Source organism: Opisthorchis viverrini, assembly GCF_000715545.1.
Source record: "Opisthorchis viverrini unplaced genomic scaffold opera_v5_536, whole genome shotgun sequence".
Classification (NCBI taxonomy): Eukaryota; Metazoa; Platyhelminthes; class Trematoda; order Opisthorchiida; family Opisthorchiidae; genus Opisthorchis; species Opisthorchis viverrini.
This window is the reverse complement of record NW_008752200.1, coordinates 70676-95230: the sequence shown is the minus strand read 5'-3', so window position 1 is coordinate 95230 and position 24555 is coordinate 70676. Positions and strand designations below refer to the sequence as shown.

Below are 24555 nucleotides of genomic sequence, written 5' to 3'. Positions count from 1 at the left end.
TTATGCGTCATTATACTCCAGATTGCGGTGTATATGACAGTTTTCCTCTACAAAAACAGACAGCCCTTCACCACAATATCCAGTCCGATCCTAATAACTGTGTGTACATGCACTACTTTTAGATATTTTTTCATTCATACTCGTGGCGTATGCGCATATCTTTTCTTCAGTTATGCCCCCATCCACTTCTTCAACGCATAGATAGATGGCTATGTATCCGTCTGGTATTTCCCGCTGTTTTCTGACAGCAGCCTGCCGCTAAAGTTAATATTTTTCTGCACTATCCTACTTCCCGCATCACGTGAATAACATCGCGCCGCGCAGCATCCTACACATGCACCCACTCCTTTTCGGTCGGCATGATCAGATAGGTGGATTGGCATTCTGCAATGGCGGTTGGACGACTTGTGGCAAATGCCCATATATAGCCAGTGCTGCTGCTAAGCCCTATGGACAGTGTGTCTTTGTGCGGTTGTGTGAGTGCGGATGTCTCTGCCGCACTACTGACATTTCGATTAGTGCCACTGGTTGTTCAATGTACATGTCTGTTCAACCGTGTCTTTACATGGAGACGACATTCAGGTCAACATCAGCTCGCAGACTCGATAATTAGTTCGCACCCCGTCTCACCAACAGCTTAGTCTTCTTGAGGTCTTCGGATTGCAAGGGACATTTCTGAACCAGTAAATTAGCCCGTTATCCAAGTCTAACAATCTGTATAATACATTTCTGATGCCATGAATGTGATGAAAATCGCGCGTGATTTTGCGCCATTTGTCACAGTGCTAACAAGGCTAACGCAGGTACTAAGCTAAAAAACGACCGCCAAACATGAACCACACTTGTTTTGAGGCTTTGGAGTGAAACAAGGGGGCTTGAGATCCAGAAGCAATATTTTGCCGTGTAAAACAAGTAATGAAGCACTGGATAACCTTCGATCTTCTACTAACTGTGGCTTGTGTTTAGCCTTGATTGCCAAATCGCAAAACTTATCTGCATAATCAAGGTCCCCAAGTATGTCTCCAGATGTAATTTTGGGGCCTGAATTCACAATCCTCTGGGAGAAGCACTCTCTGATGACGTCAATGATCTGATTGTACAAAAATGATGAAACTCATTAGTTGGGACATTTTGGATGGTTCGTTATAAGTCTGATGCAATAATTAGAAAGAAAAAGTGAAAAAACTTCCTTGTTAGCCGAGAATATGTAGAACTGATCTATCTTGGAATGAAAAACTCCTTCTAAGACTAGGACAACTGCTATTCTTTTGTCTCGCTCAAAAACCTGACGTGGTGCGAAGATGTGGGCAGCACATCTCCTGCCTAAACAAAGTCCCGCTTGATCCTCTGCCCTTTGTTTCTCACATTTCCAGATTATATGTAACCGTTTCATTGAAATCAATGGCTTCGGATACCTGTTCCAGTGATGGCATGACAACAGATTAGCACTGTTTTCCTGTAAAGAGTTGTTGCTCCTAAATTGGTTTAAGGATTTTAGACGTAAATCCGCAACCGTCTTCGAACAACGCTTGTTGGAAATCACCTGTCTCTGCGACTCAAGGCTATTTCCGAGCAGAAAATCTTAACTGAGGGTCTAAAACCATGGCTGGAGTTCACACTTACAGAGTCAGCTGACCAACAGCAGTCAAAACGCTGTTATGTATTATCCTTTCAATATCTATCATCGCCTCACTAACGAACGATTCGTTTGGGTCCTGTTTTGTGCGTGAGTGAAACATTATTCTAACGTCTAATGATGTCTTAGCCTCTCCCTTGTTCCAGGACTCGCTGATTCCATCACTCTTTATCTGCATGTGCTCGAGCTAAATTATGCTCAATGTTCGAAGGGCTACAACGCTTCGCACCAACGAGCAATAATGACTGTTCTGTCATCCGATGCTCACTGGAGGAGGAGCTTCCAGAAACCAAGCTGCATTTTACGGATGTGGCTTGGTAGTGCTTGTCTGTTCCCAGTTACATTGTCCGGGGAAGTCGGTTTTAGTGATATATTTAAGCCGTTTTGCTAAACTGGTCAGCCTTTGGATCAGAGAGGTTTTCGAATACTAGACGGTGAGCTTGTCTCACCAAATTCTCTGCAAGTTCACTCCCTGATGACAGTGAATCGAATTTTATCATTCCGGAAATATCGACAGTCAAGATTAGAACCTCGACACCAATAGCTCGTAGCTGGGATCGTTCTGATTCTTACCTAGTATAGAGGAGATGTCCTGCAAGCCTTGTTTGCCAGGTAGACCCCGAAACCGGCTCTGTTCGCATTCGCTTCGTTTCTATATATTGTGGAGCTTTTAGGATTTCCGGATAGTTTTCCCGTTACGGTCTGATTTTCATGAACCATTTTTAGCCTGCTGCAGGTATTCCATAACTGTCCTTTCTTAAACGTACCACTTAGTGTACTCTGTAGCCTGCGACAGTTTCCGGTGACAGTACGAGAAGTACAAAAGGTTCAATCTTTTCTTAAATGCCTTTCCACAGGCTTCCCAATGATTAATTTTGTCATTCATTTAAATTCTCATGTTCTTCATGGTTTACGGCAAACCTGCTGCCATATTCTTCTTATAGATTTCGCTGAAGGATGGCTACGTACCAAAAACCCGCTCAAAGCCTAAATCTAGACTCATCAAGTCGCATATTGCCGGTGAATCTGATCAACCAACTCAGCCTAAACACACACCGTCGACAAGACAGTCAGCGAGTGCGGCGAAAACCACCGCTGGTCAGCACTCTACACTGTCAAAGCCAGAACCTCGTCAGCGGTTATCCACCGGTAGTGTAGCAACTTCGCGACACACGAGTCATGGGGAACAAACGGTATGTTTGATAGAAATCCCTTCTTATCCTCTTTTTTTCTTGGCTCATTCCCATAGTACTGATGTATCACAATTGTGTTGGGAATTTTTTCAACGGCCTTTGCTTATCTGACGCTTATCTCGTGCATCATTTTTTTCAGATTGCTTCTCTCACATAAGGGATAACCTCAATCTCTACCTTAGTCTAGATAATTCATTTGGGGGGTTAGACTATCTATAGTGTGCAGAACACTACTGGGGCCACTCGTCGTTTCTAATTGCTGCTATTGAGCCTAGGTCATAGGAATTGTAAACTCAAATCAACTGACGCAGCTGTTCAACAAACAAATCTGTGGAAATGTAAAACCGCATGTTTTGAGCACGGGGGATACTTTAAAAACTGCTTGCTTCACCCAGTCATTTATTGTCTCACAACTCTACGGGGTATAACCAGTATTTACCTAATAAACCACTCGTGTCAAGGTCATCAGTTTGAGTCAGATAGTTATCAGAGTTGTGAATAATATTTAGCTCTATGGGGACCGGCATTAACAGATTTCGCGTCGAACAAGATTTGTCATTGTCTCACTCCGGAAGAAAACTGAACCATCGTTCCAATCAGGAACCAGTAGATCGCTGACACAGTTGAGAAGCGAGATGAAATTACACCTGTTTTGGTGACCTTCTCATACAGTTAGATTGCTGATGGTAAAGTGTGCTGAATATGACGTAGAGATGAGGCGAATACCTACGCGATATGTGTGCTGACTTATTTTTGGCTTGTCAAACGTCAACAAGCCACAGGACGCTTTAAATCACTGCCGTTCTTCCTTCACTCTGTGAAATCTGCTTCTGCAGTGTGAGCCGGAGACAACCGAGGTGAGTATTTCATCACGTTTGCTATGCCTTCTAGGTGCCCGTTCTCACCACTGCTGTCAATGAAGCAAGAATGTGGTGATTCACATAATAACTTGATTGGTGTTCTAAATTACACTACGTATTGGCTTGATTCTCCTACCCCAAACAAGTCACCAACCCGTATTTTGGAATATTATGCATTGTCGGTCGTTCTGCTCTAAGCCCTTTTTCAGTGACGTTATAACCTTTTTTCTCGCCCCAACTGTGTTTATCACTGTGTGATGTCTTGTGCTGCATGTTCCAAGGTTACTGGATTGCTTATACAGCTTAATATGATTAGCAACGGTGTTAAATTCAGGAATGCGCCTTTCCAACCTGAAAAATCCCCGCCTCCTGATTCCGCACTTTGAGAGAGGAGATGCATGTACTGGTACATCACTCCGCGCAAAGCCTGTCTAGTTGGATCTATTTGCATGAACCCAGTGGTATTATCACCTGCGTTATAAAGTTAGCAACGAAGGAACCGAGGAGTTCTTATTAATGCAGTTAACACTTTGACTTAGAATTGTACCTGGTTTATCCAACATTGTCAGTCATGCTACCCATGCTAACATTCCAGAAGTCTTATGTTTCGTGTATTAAAGTCAGAATGGACAGCTTTCAGCGGTGTTCGAACCCGGCTATCCGGTAACACAGATCCGTGACTGTGCTTGGTCGAACGGCAATACAAAATGATATTCTTTCCAGGTCGTTCAGCTGATATTTTTGGAGCGCTTGGACACGAGCTGCTTGTATGAGGTTAGCATAAGGTCACTTCCCTGTTCTTATTGCCCAATAGTAACCAGTAGACTTATGGCAAAGTCAAAACTGTTATCGTTGTTTGGTCCGAACCGAACGGTGGTGGAGTAATGGTTTCCATCGTTTGTTTTCATGATACGCGTCTTGCTCGTCAGAAACATCCATCAGACTTGTTGGGTCGATAGGGCTTGTATCTCCCGTTGCTTCAGAAGCCTGCATTTCAGCCATTGCCTACAGGATCCATCGCTTTCTTGTGTCCTTTCACACGCATCTTACGACATACTTGTCCAGCATCCGGTACAAATTTGCTCGTCAAAAGTGTCAGGCCTACCTGCCGACTGAACACGTCAGATGGTGGACGACTGGTTCTCAGCCTTTTTTTCATTCTGTCGACGTCACGCTTTAGTTGTCACAAGATCAGCTGGTCACACTTTGCATAGACTGTTTTTCCCGGTAACGGTGGTGTAGCTCGTTCATTCGCACATTTGCACTCAAGGTTATTCCATTCAAGTCCCACTTGTCACTAAGACATAAAGTGGTCGGAGTCGACCCAGTAGTGTGTTTGGATTTTTTGTCTGTTGTACAAAGGATCTCCCTGCTAGCCCAGCTATACTTAATCGGTCACGCAAATACCTATCAACCGCATCATCGGTTTTCTTTTTGTCAAGCTTGTACTCCATCATTGTGTAGTCTTTGCTTGTTATTTCACACTTCGCAAGTGTGCCTGCTCTGATTCTCTGACGCGTCTTACATTATTCCTTGCATATTTTTTCTTACCACAAGTGCATGCTTTGGTGTTTTTCTTTGCGTTAACCAACGTGTCCTCATTTGCTGCTGTGGATACCACGCATCACAGTCTTATTTACCCTCATGGACCTTGATCCACCTGGGTCACGGAAAACTTTACTTCATCGCTAAAATTCTTCAAATACTATTGCTGTATCTTGACTCGGTTGCTGATATGTGCATACAACCCCACCTAACCTTGTTCCATGTTCCTGTGTACGTAAGTTTTCTACAGAGCTCTTTGGCGGGTGCGTTTTGTATGAATTTCCGGCTCTAACATGTATATCCGTTCGTCTGTCCAACCTTGCTGGTTAGCGAAAATAGTTGTATGTGTTCTGCGTTAGGCAATCCACGAGTAGGAGAATGCAGTATCAAACATTCAGGTTGGGGTCGGATGTGAGTAAACCTATAACTGTCCACCAGGACGAAGGAACCACTTGCCATTATTTTCCAGCTCCAAAATGCTTATACAGTCGTTAAGCCCCCGTGTTCACCATAGTGTGGGTTGAAAAATCCAACACAGTATTCATTGACTATGAGAAATGTCGGCATGAACACACAGATCGAATGGCCGGTTCAAACTGAAGTTAGAAAAAACGAACTCATGCCGACTTTTTCAATTATCATTGGCCTGGATTTCCAGGTTCAGTTGGTATGCCGTCCCACTACACCAGCGGTTACCTTTTGTCAGGACTTGACTTGGCGTTGTGACTTGTTTACCCTAAAATACGCGCGTGGCATCATTCTTCCAATTATGGTTAACCACGCTGTAATACAAAATGAAACAGCGAACTTTATCTAGATATTCATCGGCTCCCTAATCAGTATCCAATAATACAAAATCGTGCTACCTAGCATTGTTGTATTGGTCATCCAATTAGGCCGTATCACGAAGCGCGTCCGATCGTAATGGCCTTGGTAAAAGAGCCGGCGATCGATACACAGGCCCATAATGTTGTGTTAATATTTGTGAGCCATGGATGGGCAGCAATATTGAATCATTCGAATATCCACACTCATCGAAACGAAATATTCTACCACTTATTGAAAAACGCTGGTTGGTACATCTTGATGCAACTTCCGAACTGTATGAAACGTACGACACAGCCATTTTTAGTCATCCGTTTTACAGACAAACGGCTTGGTATTCTCCTGGAAATTTTTCTTCGAAGGGGATTGTTGTTTCAGATTTTTTTAGATGCACGCCGCGCTACACTTGATTACTTCTAGACAGTATCTAATCGATTTCTTATGAACTGCGACGGCTACCGGATTTTTTGCGCAGCCAGGCAACTGTGGTGGTATTTTAATCCCCTTTGGTGTATGGTTCTAAATCAGTTCAGAAATGCCGGATGAGTCACTCGAATGGGTTGGTGGTTCCGGGAAACCCCTGTAGGAAACCGTCTGGAGTAGTCACTGGCATCTCAAATGTTACACTGAAACGGTGCAGGATACAACAGCCCTTGCACATGTGCCTATCCTTCTCGAAATGGCGCAACTTCCCAAATATTAGCTCGTTTCATCGTCATCTCTTCAGTTTCAGTTAGGTGTTCGTTTCGCCCTTATTGAACTGTTCCACGCGAACCCAATGGATAGATCCCCTGTCCCTTTTTCAACATTTATCTTTCGTTTGTGGGTCACATTGCTTGGACCTGCTGAGCGCACACATTGGGTTGTTCAAAAGCTGGCTGGCTAGGAACGTCGCTAATTCAAACGTCACTCACTTGATTGATATAAACCACCATTGAATCACTGAGGGTGTTTTATCATTGTCACCGAATCGTCCCGTCGCGGTCCACTAAATTATTTATCGGGTTGTTTGTTATCCCCTCTCATTGTCATTAAGTAAGCAAATGACCACGACCACAATAAACTGGTTAAACGATTTCCGTATTTTAGAAAAATACTGATTCATCTCGCACTACTTTCAACCTCGCCCTTAATTGTGGTTACATACAGTTGCACTATATATAGTGTATATGGTTGGAGTTTAAATGTATGTACGTACACGCAGCTATATTCTTTCTGTCAAGATGTCTTTAGACAGCGTGTTCTCATGCATTATGTTTACCCTTTATAATGTTCCCCATCATCCATCCTTGTCTTGTCTTGGGGTGAAGCATATAACTCGAAGGATACTTTTTAAACCCCGTTTCAAGACCTAAGTTGTTTCCGTGTGTAATGGTTGTAGTTTATAAATTGTGTGGAGGGCATAAAAGACTTACTACGCGAACCAGACCGTAATCGGGGCTGCGACCGAGAGTATCCAACTCTAAAAGCTCCTTCTGACCCTTGGTTGCAATAACATCCTCAACGAGAGTTTCTCTTCTTGGGAGGGAGTGAATCGCACATTATATAGGATGCTTTTTTAAATCAGATTAATGGTATTTTAGTTATTTTTGGGTGCTTGTAACTGCACTGTGAACTTCATTTTCGGAAAAGTATGGTAGCAATCGGTAGATTTATTTCTGGGCAACTTTTCGCTTTTAACACAGAAGCTTCGTCGGGTTACAGGTTACAGGGTAATTTGGTGCAATTGAAAGATTTCCTTCCAGTTGAAAGGACAAGGGACTGTGTATAAAATTAAGTGCAACGACTGCACTTGAGTTTACGTAGGACAAACCGCATACCAAAATTGTTGGGCAAAAAGGATGATAAACAAACTACCAAGGAATGTGGAGGTATACCAAACGCTGATCTCGATTCAGCGTTTTGTGCTTAATTTTAGCTCATTGCCTTCAGTCTCTTCTTAACCTGTGACGCGTTCCAGCAAGTGATGCTGTGCGTGTTTTCTAGGCTTATCCACGGCCGGTTCACTCCATAAGACCTCTCATACAGTGCCCAACATGACAGTCATGTAGGGAACCTGAGTCAAAGTTAAATTCAAGTTTATGCCCTTGAGGAAAAAGTATTTTCTCGAGTGAGAATTAAGGATAAGAAAAGCTCTTTACCGCAAAAACTGTTCCTTCGACGTGGATGCTTCTCCCGGAGGGGAGGGTGTCGTCTACACGATTCCAACAATTTCACGAGTATTCATCCATGTATATGGTATTCAGCGTCTGGATGGTAATTTTTGATGCTAAAGAACTTACACCCTTCTCACCACCGCTTTCGTTGCGTACAATCGAAGTTACCTAGCTGTCGAAGCCCACTTTCCATTCGAGTCAAAATTCTCCAACGGGGATCGGCTCTGTCCATCCATCATCCACAAGTCCCGACGTCTACAGGTGTCCAACGCAACTTTTTCGCCTCGAATCATTTACATTTTGTGCAACTCTTCCAATCAATCATTACTAGCTTAAAATGGGACTAGGCCAACGCCAACCACTGGGCCCGTTTTATTGCCGTATTTTCTCATAAACTGAGATCTTTCCTTGACAAACTTCAACAGTTTGCCTTTGGACATCCAGTTCCTTGTACAGGCCTTCCCTGGTGGTTCACATCTTTCTGCGTGACGTTACTGTTGTTGCACGTTATCATTGTTTTGAAAGATGCGCTACATCTAGCAACGTCAACAGTCATTCGGTACTCAGTCTTGTGTTGATCATCGTGCGCCTGGAAACAGAAAACACTCCCGTGTATTATTCATCAGTAAAATCTCCTCGTTGTTAAAGCACAGAGGAATTAAAAGAGCTGCGCGTTCGATCGTACACTTTCAATAGTTCACTCATCCTGGAACAGTGGAACTAACTACATTTCGTTTTTTTCAGTCTAGTAAGTTATATTAGTGGGGTAGAGTACACAAAACCCGTATGAGAATTCTTTTTACACGTATAGTCAATGTGCACATCTCCATGGGACCAAGCTGCTTTCTACCTGGGTACCGCGAGTAGTAGCCTTCTTGGGTGTAGATTGTTCGCAAGAAATTTGTTCACAGTTACCAACATTGTAAGCGCCCGGTTATGTGTGGACAGCTTCGGCCACTTTTTCACGTTAGACTTCGATTCCCGAGGACCGTGCTCGACCACACTGGACTCCACCCGACTGTGGCGAGATCAGCCAATGATAAAAGAAAGCAATTACATCTCATTCCCAATAGGGATCCTTAGTAGTGCAAATTCTTTGTAGTTTTGGTCATGTGACTGGTTTAGATTTGGCGAGAATATTCTTTATCTGTAATTTGCTAATGATTTCCCACATGGTCGAATACTTGATCGTAATACACTCATTTGCAAACTATGCTGCTTTCGCGAGAGACTCATCTGGAACCCAGCTGAATCTCTCGGTTTCTAGGCCCCTTAGTTATTCTATGTAGGTTAACTTTAATAACAGGATAAATTCAAGTTCTGAACTCGACATCATTATTTCCCCCATGCATTCCATGTGTTAACTGATTTCCTGTAGAAGTTACCAACGAGTAGACAGGGCTGTATTCTGGGAATCTAAGGTGCTTTCGTATAGCGTGCATGAAAGCTTTAAAATGTGAAATCGCAATGATCGTGATTATGACTGCAAGTGACATTGAGGTTAAGCCTTGATTCAAATAAATCTGTTACCTGTTTTTTTTTACCTGTTTTGGTCAAAAGTTATTCCGAAATAAGCTTTCCGCTTACTCTAGTGACCAGTATGCACTTAACGGACGTTTGATAATCATCAATTCTTATATCCGTCTGACAAGCATGGCGTGTTCATGCTATTCCACACTCAGAGCAGATGCCCAAAATCAATCTCTCACTCATCACGGCTATTTTCCCACCAATGTTTTCGTCGACATTTGTTGCCTGTGACACCTAGGAAACCTTACACTGTGCGACTTCAGTTGCCTCCAGTGTGGTCTTGGAGACTGCGCATCCATTTGCATCCTTTCCAACTCCCCATGACGGTGACCAGTCACCAAAAGTCTGGGTGTATTCCAAGATTGATTAGAATACTCATTCCTTCGGGTGGAATCCCACAAGTCAGTACTGATACCAGTGCTATCCGACCAGTCAGAGCACGAACGTAATTAGTTCAAATCCATCATATTAGCAAATCCCATGGAGTGGCGTTGTTTTCTCCAAACTGTTAGGCATTAATTACCAAGCTGTCTGAATTCCGACGGTGTGCACGTGTTCGAGTTATACGTGGTTCGCTTTTTGGGTGCGTTCTTCCACAACTCTGTGCTGACCTGATTATTGGTCGTTTCGTTCGGGTAGTTTATGATTGTTTTCCTTCACGTTGAAATTTGTTGAGTGAAGCTGATGTATCAGCTGATCTGTGCAACACATGACTTAGATAAGGGAGTTGAAATGCTTAGACCAACGTGGCATTTGGAATCCGTCCGGATTTCTGCCGAATTTATTTCGGTGCACATGTTCCGTGTTGTAAAGGTCAGCGAAGGACATTCGTTGCTTCCCATACGGTGATGATGATGGTCAGCGTCCCACTGTTTATGCTTTTAAGAGTTGATTATTCACGAAGCTAAATGGATTAACCGTTGTACTTTTGTGATTCCACTGCTGAGAAAAGGGTAGCCCAGTTGTTCCAGTGTCCAATTTTCACCACGGATGCAATTTTGCCCCGTGGGATCCTGTTTGCTTTTTTTCTTTGCAACTAAGACATGACATCTGTGACAAGTCTGAAAACCTGATGTAAACAGACAAGCTTTTTAGATCCCGCCATCGTTCTGTTCCGTAACCGTACAGGCTTAGTGATCAGACTTGCATGGACCATTCATACAAACCATTCTTTTGAAGCTTGAAGGATGCTCATTGTTGGATGGTTTTCTAAGTTGCTTATACACTACTCAGGAGTAGTGTAAGAGAAACGGCGAAACAACGATGGTGATTCACGCCGAACGGGATCTCCTTGCTCGATTCTTGGGTTCTGCTACCAATGCTTTGACCTACAATTTTATGGGTTTTTCTGTCAAGCGAAATTACGTTGGTTTCCCATTTGGACTGATACTACACCGCTGGAGAGGTGAAACGCGTACACTTTCCTGAGAGGGTTGTGGTGGTTCCCAGGTGGCCTCCGCTCGATATCAGAATCTATGGCATATAGTTACTCACTAAAGTCACTGTGGTTTTCATCGGCTCACGTGTTATTCTTTGTCGGTCTAACCGATTTCCTTCCATTTAGGACGAGGACAGATTATCTGACGTGAGTGTTAATGCATAGCGGTGTAAGGTGTCCTGTTCATCTTTTCCATTCACTCTAACTTTCGGAATGGAAGATCTGACCTTATGAGAAAAACGTTTATTTTGCTTTCACGGTGCTAACTTTTTGCTCTAACGTTGCAACTTCGCTTACAACACAAAAGTTCGTTGGGTGCAGTGTTTTTATTTGTCACGCCTAACAGCTGGCCACCTTTTGGTCACATTCTTCACTTGGTGTATCTTCTCACACTAGTCCTAGATCATCCTCACATAAAACGTTGATGTAAGTAAAACAGTCCTGACAGGGAAATTTCCAGAAATTTGACAGGGGTTTCATTTAAGCTGGTATGAAGGGAATTCAAGAGATTTCCTTCGTTACCGCGAGGATGGAGATTATCAAAGTGCTCAGCTTCTGAGCATATGCATAGGTCACTAATTAGTTTTGCGAGTTGAATTATTTACATCAGTCATGTCACCTAGGCCGTCGGCTTTCACCATCCCGTCTTCCGGATGGACTTGTATAAATCGCGTGTGAATTAATCGTCAATGTGCTTGTTTGGACACGCTGTGGGATGTGGCTGCTAATGGATCTCAATGGTGTTCTTGTTGTCGATTGCCACCCATATTGTCTTGAGGTTCTACCAGGTTGTAGTCGGTTAGCAGGAAGTCGTTCTACGGACTACTTCTATTCTGTTCTTCACAGCAAGGCTTTCAAATAAATTATGGATGCATGGGAGCGGAGTATCAGTGTTGAACGCTGATATAATATCATCGAAGAGTCATATAGTCTCTCCGTCTGAAAAAACATTCCTCACAAGAAGTCATTTTTAGTTAGTTCCTGAAGCATGTGTTGAAATTGAAGACCTTGGACCGGCTCTACCAGTTCGCACCACGAGTGTTTTTGGAGCGTTTTGCATCTAAAGTTTCCCTTAGAATAAATCAGACTTTCAACCACCTTAACGGCGCGCAAGTGTGTGTTTTTCTGAAAGATTATCCTTACAAGTTCAACAGGCTTTCTTTAGGCACCGTGAACCAAACCCATTTTTGTGGTGTTTGCGAGCTCATTGATCCTTATTTGTGTGCGAGGTATGGAGATATGTAGTGAGAATCGCGATAGCTAGCTTTCCGATCCTACCCATATTTACTATGAAGATTGTGGTCTTCGGCATTGATGAGTTCTCCCGTTTTCGATACTCCTATGTTTGATAGAATGTACGAAAATTGTATGCAATACCAGGTATGCTTTCGACTGCTATGCCATGGTTAGCATGGTCGATCGTACTGGCTTGCGCTCAGCTAAGACGAGGTGCTCGGTCTCATTGCGTCTGGTTGGTGATTTGAAGAGCGATGTTATATCGTACTCCAGGTACAATATCAAGGACGACATACTTAAAGGGACAGATGTGTCAGACGCAGTAGCATCGGGTATTATTTCTACCGCAGTTATTTTTCATTCAGAACTGGCCACCTTCTGGAACAGGATACTTTTGGCCGGCTCCTTCAAGTGGTCTGTCATACTGCACTAGGAATCAGGGTTGTGTACGGTTGTACAGTCAAACAATGCAGTGCGTACACCAAGATTGTCCTATGTCGCAGTTCCTGATTAAGTTTGTCATCAGAGATATGCTGATGTGGATGAAACAGACAATGCAGCCATGCTTAAAGTAAACGTACCTTATTCTAACGAAACAAAAGGTGGAGGCTAAACCATCGTGGAATGTGTTTTTACGACTAAAGTGCAATATCCTGTTACTCTGCTGTCCAAATGCCTCACACTCTTCGACCGTTGCATTTGAGCCACCCAAATGGAATAACTGCTTCATCTACGGGGCGATATCTCAGCTGATAATGATCTCGAATTCATAGTAACAGCTGAGTTTCAGATGAACTTCCCACGGAGACCAATTGGTGTGCGAATGCGCGTATTCGTAGAATAGCCACTCTCTCCCCTACGCAAGTATTCAGCATCAAGATCGTGTAACTTTTAGGTAAAAACAACCTATCCTACTGCTGTTTTATTTTTACACTGCCCCTTTTGACACTGTATTTTCGTAAAACCCTGCGGATGCATGTGGAGACACTGAGCTATAGACTCTCATTAAATGTTATTCTGTCTGGCGCTTCAGTTCGTCCCATAATACTGCCACTAGCTGCTTTTTTTAAATGACCAATCTGTCAGAAACTTTCACTTCAGACCGATGAGGAACAATCTCCCGATGTGAGTTTAAGTGCGCATGCTGTGTCATAACATCCGGAAGAATTTAGTTATCGTTGTTTGAGTGGTGTAACAAAGCTGTTTTGGTAACTCTCTTCGGTGAGCACTTGTAACCATTTGAGTTTCATCTTAATTTTTTCATGTAAGTGGCTGAAAAACCCACCCACTGTAGCCACAAAATTATGAAAGTTATTTGCACAGCATAGTTGCCGTTAAGTCGTTTGATACAGTTGTCGTGGGCATTCAACGCTCCAGTTTCGTCTATCAATTCAGAAACAAGATAATTGGAGTATAGTATTTGCCACAGACCCCTTTGAAACAGTCGAATCAGCCTCAAGAAGTTTGTTGTTCTACTCACTGCTACTCGTTTTTTACTCTGGTTGAATTTCGATTGCATCCCTCCATGCAGTCCAATCAGTTATCGGTTGGCTTTTCTACATGTGTACCGTCTTCAGTTTACAATTACACTTTTTCTTTCCTCTAACGAATGGCAAGGCGCCCAGACTTGTTTTTCCGTGCTTCTAGCTGTCTCCAACGCACTCCCCCTAGTTGATTCGTTGTGAAACAAAATTGGAGGGGGGTGAACCCTCACATAACCTGCACACGGTTTGTGGTTGATGGTGATAACGTCCAGCCTGTGTGGTGTAATTTCTACCATCACGAATTGGTTAATTCTGTGATCTGCATCCCATCAGTCATTCCTAATTCATCCATTCAGAAGCTGCTGTCAGTCACCAGGCTTCGCAAAGCCACACCTTAGGACATAGAATGTCTTCAGAATTCCACTTGCTATTTCACGGCGAAACTGTGACGTTTGACTGAAATGTCCAATCCAATCGTGGTTCCTAGGCCAAGTGCAAATTTCATATTCCGTTTAGCTAAAACGAAACCTACAATGAGACTGCCGATTGATTAACACATGTCAACTTCTCAGAAGAGTTTTTATCATTGGAAGAGGAGAGAGGCTGGTCGTCGGACAAAACCGATATGGAAAAGTTTCGAATGGCATTACATCCAAACATAGTATCGAGAAGACCGAGCATGTGACCGGTTCAAAAACTTCAATGTAGGGGCTGCCAAAAGCAATGGACTCACGTGAGGGCATTCGGAACAACTATTCAAGTCGCTAGCTTTGTCACAACGGCTACCCAATTGACAGTATCTGACGATCTGAGGCAAAAAGCGGGAAAATTTGCCGATTTAGCTGGCGAATATCGTTCCCAAGTCTATTGCTGTTCGAATTTTACTGGGAACACAACGTCAATTCCAGACTCCGAGGCGATGAATCTGTACACAACCCTATTAGCTGGTTTTATCGCTTCCTGTCTTTCGGGGACGATATAAATCTTCGCATGCACTTAGTTTCTTGTGTTTTCCACGAGAAATTTTGTTTCGAAGGGTGAACCTTTACTGGGCACAAAACGGTCATAGAAACTGAGCACTATTTTGCCGTGCCATCGAGGAAGGTTGCAGTAGCAGACCAGTGTTTCAACAGTGTGAATACTGTACTATGTGAAGAATATATTCGGGAAGTAACTCATTCAGTTGAACAACAAGACGATTCTTCAAGAAAGTTCTACTGTTGTCTGATCAGTGTACTGTGCTTCCGACTTTTTAATTCAATAGTGATAAGCAGGCGTTTCTACCTCCAAACACATCTTCCTGCCTGTAGCTACTAGATGCAATGATCATTCATGAAGAATGGGTTTTTTTGAGACAGTTTCTTCCACATGTTCCTTGTTTAGCGGGTGCTATTTTGTTTATTGTTAATAGGCAACAAGGAGTGGTCAGATAGTTGACAGTCAAATGACTCAGCGACGTTTGCTTATGTGGTGGGAAGAGGTTGGGGAGGGAGATCGGTGGACACCGAACTGCGCGGGCAAGTGACAAACAATCAGGCTGAAGCAACGAAACTACCAAAAATAGAAGACACTGTCACAACAAGCAGAATCAAAGAAGGAAGACCACAATGAAACGCAAACCGGGAACGGACCAATTGCAAACAGACCCGGAACATCCCAAAACAGCCATCCAACAAACCAATGGAATAAGAAACACACTGACCACAACGCAGCAAAACAAAATCACGATCGATCTTACTATGATGCAACAGAAGACATATACCGACTAGCCAATCACATGACAGGATATTGAATACTCTACAAAAAACTACATAAACCCAGCTAGGCACGGAGGAAGCACCCATTCAACTGCGCACTGTTGACGTCTCCTCGACTGGAGACGAAACGTTTGCAAGCCAATTGCCAAGCTCGGCGAACAGATCAACTGCCATCCGATCAGCCACCAGTAAACACACCCGAACTACCTATATTTCGACAAATTGACAGTGGACAGTAGTGTTTTCTTTGGGGACCCTGCCCTCAGCCGATGACTCAATAGTCTAATTTGCTCGGCTGCAGGGGTTTGGCCTAACCCGAGGGCGCTGGGAATAAGGTCGACCGTTGAGCGTTCAAAGCGTGCGGTTTTTAGGGCCGACCTTTTCTAGCTCGTCCTTCCTGGGGGTAGGAGGCAGCATCGCTGCTTTCATAAATATGGACATGCTGGTCGCCTGGGAGAAACACCTTCACAGTCCTGTCGCAGAGGACAGTACGAATTTACCCCCCACCGCCTAGACCGCCCAATAGCGCGGGGTCTCGCTGCTCCTCTGAGATTCCTGGCATTGTTGCACCTCGTGGAATGACGTTCCAGCCAGTATAGCCCATGGGATCATTGCAGCACTCAAGCGCGACCATCACGTCAAAGTGACAGCTTTAGGAGCGCAGTTCTAGCATCAGTCAGTTAATCGAATTATTTCCCCATATTTTCCTCATTAGATTCAGCTATTAGACGTTGTATGGATCCGAAACTCTTGGAATAATCTGTATGATGTGACAGCCTATCAATTTGTCCTCAAGCTTGGTTTTAGTAAACTGATTTGGTTGTTAGTCCTGTTACTGTACAGAACGTAGACGTTGAGAACTCATATTTAGAGCCACTCTTGACTGGCTTACTGGTTAGCTTTTGCATTGTTAGGTGTCCATGTAAATTCTCTGAAACTATCGGGACCTTCAGGTGTCGAAAATACTATACTTACAAAAGACTAATTTCCATAAGAAACGAAGCAGGAAATGTGCAACTTGTTTTGAGCATTTTTTCCATATACCAAGTACCTATGAGACACTAAATGATTGATTAGACTGCTTCCTCCCTGAGAACGAATCCTTTTCGAACGGAGCGATTTTTACCTTCCCCGATGTGTTTGCTTCTTGGGAGGATTGCTTATTTAGTCTAAATCTGCAGCGATTATATGAGATGGACCTGGACTTCGTGAGTGACTGATAAAAATTGAGCATCGTCGAAAATAATCCGTTAGGTAAAACCGAAACAATTGTCCAGACCACAAAGTATGTCAAGATACTCCTTGAAATTCCATTGCACCTAGGACTTGTTACAGACAAAGGCAGTCATTTTTCTGAGGTAAACTTTGGAAGTGCCGGTTTCAACAAAACGAGACCTGTGGACAAAATTAAATGAAGAAAGAAAGCGATATCCAGAGCATGGAAGGTCAAAGTTGTCTGATAAGGTTATACCCAGATGTCGTATAGCAGAGGGCTCTAAGATAAAGAACAATAAGAACACAAAGGACATAAAACTAGGTCGTTTTCTCGTCGATCGGAACTGGGAGAGTCAACGTCTCAGGAGTTTTTAACAGTAAGAGAGAGCACAAAATAGAGACCAGTTGTCGGTTTCGTTCAGCACCTTTTGTAGTTGCGGATGTACTCTAGGTTCACGGTGGGCGTAACCAATCATAATGTCGTCTCTGTGGTTTCATTGGGTGAGTTATCGTTCATCCGGGTGCCTGGATTCAGGACTACTCTTTTGGACAAAAATATGAGCGGTTTTCCAATAATCTTCTCTCTTTCTTCGGCTTAACTGTTACCTTAGCCACGTACTAAAAGTGAAGTGTTTTCCCAATTCGGAGAGTTGTTCAGCAGAACAGATATTGCTACTTTTAACTATTGTGCTAAGGTTGATGGGGCTTCCAAAAACAGAAGTTCTCTGAATGTCGACAACAATATCATGTGGGAGAGACGACAGCTTGGTCTAAATTCACTTGTCACATGTTCTTATGCAACTCTTTTCATCCCTTCCAAATAGCCTCAAGTACGTCTACTCAAACAATAGCTGGGATTAGACGTCAGCTTGGTGTGTAGGGATTTTGTGTTTAGTCCTGCTTAGTTATTTATTCTTTCAGAAGGATCCGTGGTCAACTAATGCTGTGAATCCAGCTAGACCGCTCCATATTGGTGGGAACAGGTTCAATAATTACCGTAACATTCTCTACGAATGACTTTCTAAGGGCTTATCCCGAATGAACCTTGTGACTCTGTACGTTACTCAGGCTGTTTGTCTACGACTGTCCCTCCAACGCAACCCACTTCCCTTTACTTTTCCAAGGTCATGACATAGATAAGGTGCTGTAATTTTTTCCACCTCAAAAAAGCATTCCCGACACGTGAGTGGCGACTGAAGATGAAAGTGTTTTTCCCCAAGGAGACCGTTTTCAACCTAGTCCTAGTTCTTTCCATTGAATTTTAGGAACTCAAAGAGATCCCTCGGACCGTTTTTAGGCGTATTTAGGTCAGAACCTCCCCAGAAGGGGTCAAAAAATTTATCACTTGTACTTCGTGTGCAATAATTCGTCTTTTGTCCCAACAACATCTAATGAACATTCAGTAGGCGACTCGACCGTTTGGGCACATATGTTGTTGGATGAGTCAGCCAACTCGCAGAACAGCCACTCCAGGAACAAATAAAATGCCGAAGTGTTGTTTGACCGGTTTTGTTCATTTTGCACGCTTTGAATCAGATGTCTCCGAAAGAGATTTTCCGCCGAAAGAAATTCTTCAAGGGACAGTCGGTAGTGTATTTGTGGTGGCACGTCTCTGGGCCAGTGCGTGGAGTATTGAACAGAACTTAACTGGTGAGATAACAGCACTGCAACTGTGGTATGAAGGCCGTGATTCTAAGTAAAACCCCGCTTCAATGTTCATCATTTTGGATGCGGGGACCTTAAGGTCGTTAAATTCCGTAGGCCGTTTGGCTGTGTAAAAAGTTACACGCAATTACAAAAGACATGGTACAGAGTTTTTCCTCAAAATACGTCTCTTCGGGTTTGACGAAACGTTTTCAAAACAATGGTCAAACTCAAGTAACTTTTTCATAACAGAGCTATCGATAATGTACTATCCTCGTCTAAAATCTGTACTATGGTTCCAGTTGTGCACACTCCAGTGATCTGATGTACACCAGTCTCCCTCGCTCCTCAGTTATGTTCTTCGCTCGGTGGCTTGTATGAGTTTGGTGATTGTCAGTAAGTGGTTTTGAGTGGCGTCTCTTTGCCGAAAAGACCCTCTAACCAAATTTGCACAAATATTAGATGTAGGGAAGAGGGAATGTTAGGAAAATACGTGATGCTCTAGGTGTTCTTCACGTTATCGTAACCTTGAAAGAATTCCCACTCAGAGTCGAGTATGAAGTAGCTCAGTACATTGAGCTAACACTGACGAACATGTTCCAAATAACGGGATAGCTGTGAACGTTTATAATGGGAAACAATTGGAACTGACAGATCTTGTAGCATGAACTGCGAGATTTTCAAAGCGATACTACATCTGGTCCTAAACTACAATCTTCGTTGTTTTCTTGGCGCTTCTTCTCTATTGGTCCTCCCTTAGAAGAAGCTGATTCTGGTTTCTCGTTGCGAAGCCGAAGGCTCCAGCGTGAAAATTTTCTACATAGTCTGAGACTTTCTCGTCCATAGGACATCTTTATTCGCGGAAATTTTCATGGTCACAGGCTTGTGTTGTGCAATCCAACAAATCCGAACCTATACCGATTTGTAGCCAGAACCGTTAGTTTGCCTTCGCGATGCTGTTGTCTGCCGAACGAAACGGCAGATAGGTCGATGCCTTAAATTCCTGGTGAAGGTTTTATGGATGCAACATAATGCTACCGTGTCAAAATTTCGTGTCTGTTTGCGTTCCCGCATGTTCGAAAAAAAGACACTTTCTCCTTGCTGTACACTTCCAACACAAAATATCCGCAGGATATGGCTCAAACCCCTCGGAAATCTTCCTGAACTGTCTTTCTGTTGTCGTCCATTCTTCGCGTATAGTTACACCTTATCGGGACCTGCTTTCGAAGTTCCCTTTTTAGAAAACACAGTCCCTCTGACCCGTTCTCATGGGACGATAAGATTACCTCAACTTCATAATAAAAACATTGCATTTACTTGCCATTGTGAAAGAGGCAAGACGAATGAGATTTTCACAGCTTGACGTTGAGTGGAGGCAACTGGCGAACAGTGAATGCCTGCACATGGCAAGAGATGAGAGTTGGTTAGATCTAGATAGACCCAAGATCTGCTTCACCGATTCCTGTGCACGCGGAATATGTTCGTGTTTCACGCTCGAGAGCAACCGATACAGCAGCACAGAACGACTGCTTAAGGTCAACGACGTCACGTTTGGTTGAGATGTTTTTCATGGCCGAAGGGGTCATGTCTTGTGTTTTTCCCTCTATCACGTTGTTGGATTGCCCCGAATAACCGACAAGGCAAGATAATAGCTAATAAAGGAACGATCCCAACGTTGTCCTCTAGGTGAGAGCACCGTGCAAGCAGTCTCGAGTGATTACCTGCCCCTACCCGTTGGTGCCTTTACGACTGATACTTAATACTCGCTGTGTTTATTCCCCACATCTTTCCCGGTCAGTATCTTTCCAATCAGTATTTACTGAAATATGTAATGGAACTCAACGTGATGTGCCTAATAAGATGAACACAACACCAGATACCCAAACCTGAAAACGTGACCTCGGAACGCATTCTGACCACTCCAGGTAGTCTTGTCCTATACCGATACTCGCCATCGATCAACTTTTTATCGTTTACATAGAGGTATATAATCCGTTCATGTTGCCTTTTCAGGTGAGAGTAGCAAAAGATGCATATTTCCTAGCTATTCTGTCCAAAAGTTTCATTTACTTGAATTTGTGGCTCATTGGAGACAAAACAGCACACCACACTTTTGCACGACTAACTGCCGTATAGTCTTGCATAACCATTTTCGCATCCTTAACCCGTTTGAAGAGGGTTGTTGATTCGGCTGACCTACTGGAAGTTTCGCTCAACTTTTTGCGTGTTATTCCCACATCGTCGTTTGTTCTGTTGGCTTTTCAGAATTCGAATGGAACAGGCCCGGCGGTCATCGATCCAGAAGTCGTTCAGCAACTAGTGGACGATATGCGAAAAATGAAGATCATTATCAAAGGACACGAACGACGCATCAAGCACATGGAAGAACAAGCTAAACTGTTGGAAGGTGATACCGCTGGGGATAATCCATAATCTGGCGAGCAGATTCCCATTTTGACATGGGTATATATGCATGCAGTCCATACGGTTTTGTGTGGACAGTTCATATCTGTCCATTGGTCTCCTCTCTGTTTTTTCTTTTTTATAGTGTATGCTTAGATTACCTTCTCCCTTCCCCTACTGTGTTACAGCGCATCACGCCAGTTTCCACTGCATACCGGTCATTCTCTTTTGCAGGTTGACTCCACGCGCAGCATGTTCCCACACGCATACACACACACACAACCGCGTTCCGGTACTGTTCTTGGTATCGTCCCTTTGTGTCTACAGTCATAAGACTCTCCGTGTCTTCCAGTTTTCAAATGGATTTGTCACTGTTTTGTGGGTGCTCAGTACCTTCCACTCACGTGCCAGTACTTACCCGTGTATGAACAACGATCTGGGAAGTGCGTTGCTTTTACGCATCTGATCTACTGTCTTTTGCTTGCTTTTTTCGCCGACACAATGACGGTAGTACGATTACTTTCGACAAAACGCCTTCACGTACTGTTTTTTGTTTACTGACCACTAAATTGTTACCACTTTCCCTTATCCCTTCGTGTGCTTCTCATCCCGTGGCTATTTTCGCATTTATATGGTCATTGCAATTGTTCCCTGGTTAACTTCCCCTGATGCAGCCGATCGATTCGAATGGACGATGCCCATTTGACGCGGCTGTCATTTCTTTCTATCAGGCCGGTAAAAATGGGTTGCAAATGCTTTGGTAACTGTGTCCAGTCGTCGCTTCTCGTCTCTGGCGTTGACAACTGAGCACGAGACACTGTTGATTTTACATCTCTCTCTTTTGTTCCTTATAAACTTCAGATTTTCCTGTACGCTCGCTGAGTCCTTGTCTGACAAGCTTGATATCGACCTCTCGTAGCACGTCATTTTCATATTCCCGTGATGTTTCTCACAGCTTCCTGCTCTTTTTGTATCCCTCATCCCTAATGCAAGAGAATGATTGGGTCGCTAGGATGAGTCGTTTCTCGTGTAGTCTGCTGGCTTTTCATGATGCCATAACAGCTGACTTGAGCACTCCTTTGCCGATTTCTTTGCATGTATTTGGTTCTTGCAACCCAACGGGTTCGCAGCTGTTCGCCGAATTTCTACATGTTGCCGAAATACAGCATATTCTAGCGGGTTTTAGTTTGATGGGAGAGGCCATAACTGAGCTTGTTCAAATAACGCATGAGAAGCCAGCTTCTGTTCTTTTTTCGGTCGATTTCTCTTATGAATGTTTTTCCGCCTATTCATGAAGGTTACTTAGCTCTTCCAAACAGTCCGTACTTTCTCATTGATTTTACACAGTGGTAACAACCGGGATGTATCAGGTATTTCGAGGATGCCTGTCAAAACGGTTCCTCATGTTGCAGTTGCACGCTGACTGAAGACTGTTTCTGGACTGTGCTTACTTCCGGAGCAATCAAAACTTCTTGGCCCCACAAGTGCTGGTCAACCTGAAACTCAAATAGTCATCGCCGTCGCCCGTGGGTTGCGTGGATCTCTTATTGATTGCCGTTTGTTCTGGGGCACCCGTGTGGTCTACCGTCACGCATTTTTCTATTGCCACAAAGCGTGCGCACTTGTCATAGCCTCTGAGTCCCATGGACCCCACTATGAACAGGTTTTGATCAAAACCTTCTGCGGCAGTCTTCTTCCAATCTAACCTCCGGTACAGACCTTCTGGAAAGTACTCTCTGCAACCTTATAGAAAGTTGGGCGCTCTGTACAGCGCAACAGTCCGTATCAAACAGTTTTTTCGAGCGAGACCTTACTAATCGACGCTCAGACACATTCTGGTCGAGGATGTAGTACAATTCGATTAACTGTTAGGCGCTACTGGGTCCACGGAGACGAGGAGCTGGAAGGATTGGGAAATTAATAATGTGCGAAAATTGTTCAAACGGTTGCTAGCATCTGGATCGAAAATTCTGTTTGTGAGCGAAACCACTAGTGAAAAGAACAACTCACTCTCTATTATATCTGCTGATTGGCCGGTGGTATCTGCCGCTGATCCGCTCCAGTGCCTAGTGTCGGAGAGAAAAGGCTCACGGAAGGGAACACAACAGCTATATTCCAACAAAGTGGGAGCGACAGCGTGAGTGCGTGCAAGTGCGAAAAGTACAACGGCCTCAAGCTTTTTATTGGAAGGACACTGTCTGAACTTGGTCCAATGCGGACGCACGCGGTCTGGCTGCATATCGCGGGGGCGTTGTCTAACCTTGATCATCGCTGACTCGCGCTGTCTGGGTTTGATACAAGACTGTGATGCGCTGCATATTGAGGGGGCGTTGTCTGTCTGGTCAACATCTAGCGGAGCTGAGGGTTTCGGTAGATTTCGGGCATTCAGTGGTTGCTTTCAGGAAGCTGACCTTCCTGATACTCTCCTTCATCAAACATCAGCCAATCGCATGGCCGGCGGCTCTTGCTCTATCGGATTCTCGGTCTCCAAACCTTAGATTTAGAACCTCTAAATGCATAAAAAATACGCCGTACGATGCTGGGGGAAATGAACCACCACCCGCTTTGATTGAGGGTGGATTTGGAATCGTGGTCAATACCTGCCTAACCGATTGTCTTCTATCTGGATCGATTCGACTATAGTTTTCATTTTCATAAAAGAGGCTCACAGTGAGTGTTGGTCTGAGCTTCAGACCCGTTGATATCGACTCTTTTAAGGTAAGAACATGACTCAAGGACAATAAGCATGGCTCTAATTAGGAAGGAGTTGTACGAAGCACCTTCGCAGTCTGTCGAATTCTAGAGCAGTGGCACGCATACAAGCACCCTGGGATCTTGCTATTCTTCAGCTTCAAGTGTGTTTTCACTTCTGTCGACGCACACTTCGATCCTAAAGTGCCTATGCGCTAATTAAGCCCGTGGATGGCATGCACTCTGTGCGTTCACATGTTTGTGACTGTGAAGCTATATGTAGAGCTGTCCAAAAGCTCCCATGTGCACAGAAGTTTCGACGAGAATTTCCACTCCATTTCCGTTCGATTTCGTCACTGATGAGATAGTGATGTAGCCCCCCAAAACTGTAATGTTCGCACCTCTGTGAGCGGAAAACTTGTTGACCTCGGACATGTTGATCTTATTTTTGTTGAGAAAAAGATCGTGCAGTGTTACTATATGCACTAGCCTGGTCATCTAGTGACTCGGCATGTACTTTGCATCTGGAAACTTCAAAGCCATGTTGCGCGACGTGTCAACCACGAACGATTCACTAGTTGTTCAAGGAAAGTCGGTTTAGATTATGGAGTGCTTTGTCTCTCTAGGAACCTGCATTGGCTTTTTTGATGTTGTGGCAGTTGAATTCAGCGCACAATTCTCGAAGACTGAAATTGTGTTTGAGATTGGCGCCACTTGTGGCGTCAGAAAGATGGACATTTGTATCAAAATGCAGTGCAGGATATGTACGTCTGCGAGGCTTGGTCGCCGCTGATGGAGGTTCTGGGACGTGCTCATGTCTATATATCAGAACTAACGAATACGAAGCGAGGTAGTCAGTAATCGGTGTTTCATAAAGCGTCAGTTATTTCAATTGACAAATGCATTACTCCCATGAGCCGTCTCTCGAACACAGTCAGGTAA

At 43.8% G+C, this 24555-nt stretch overlaps 2 protein-coding genes across 2 annotated transcripts in view; one reads left to right on the top strand and one right to left on the bottom strand.

The window, feature by feature from the left end:
* Nucleotides 1-19370, bottom strand: part of T265_11634 (hypothetical protein) — a gene marked incomplete at both ends in the record, with an annotated part of 23643 nt that extends 4273 nt beyond the window's left edge. The window contains one exon of the mRNA XM_009178341.1: nucleotides 19232-19370. Coding sequence (XP_009176605.1) covers nucleotides 19232-19370 — 139 coding nt within the window. The remainder of the gene's footprint in view (nucleotides 1-19231) is intronic.
* T265_11635 (hypothetical protein) overlaps nucleotides 1-22204 on the top strand; it is a gene marked incomplete at both ends in the record, with an annotated part of 63710 nt that extends 41506 nt beyond the window's left edge. The window contains 2 exons of the mRNA XM_009178340.1: nucleotides 2581-2829; nucleotides 20785-22204. Coding sequence (XP_009176604.1) covers nucleotides 2581-2829; nucleotides 20785-20952 — 417 coding nt within the window. The remainder of the gene's footprint in view (nucleotides 1-2580; nucleotides 2830-20784) is intronic.
* Nucleotides 22205-24555: the final 2351 nt, after the last annotated feature.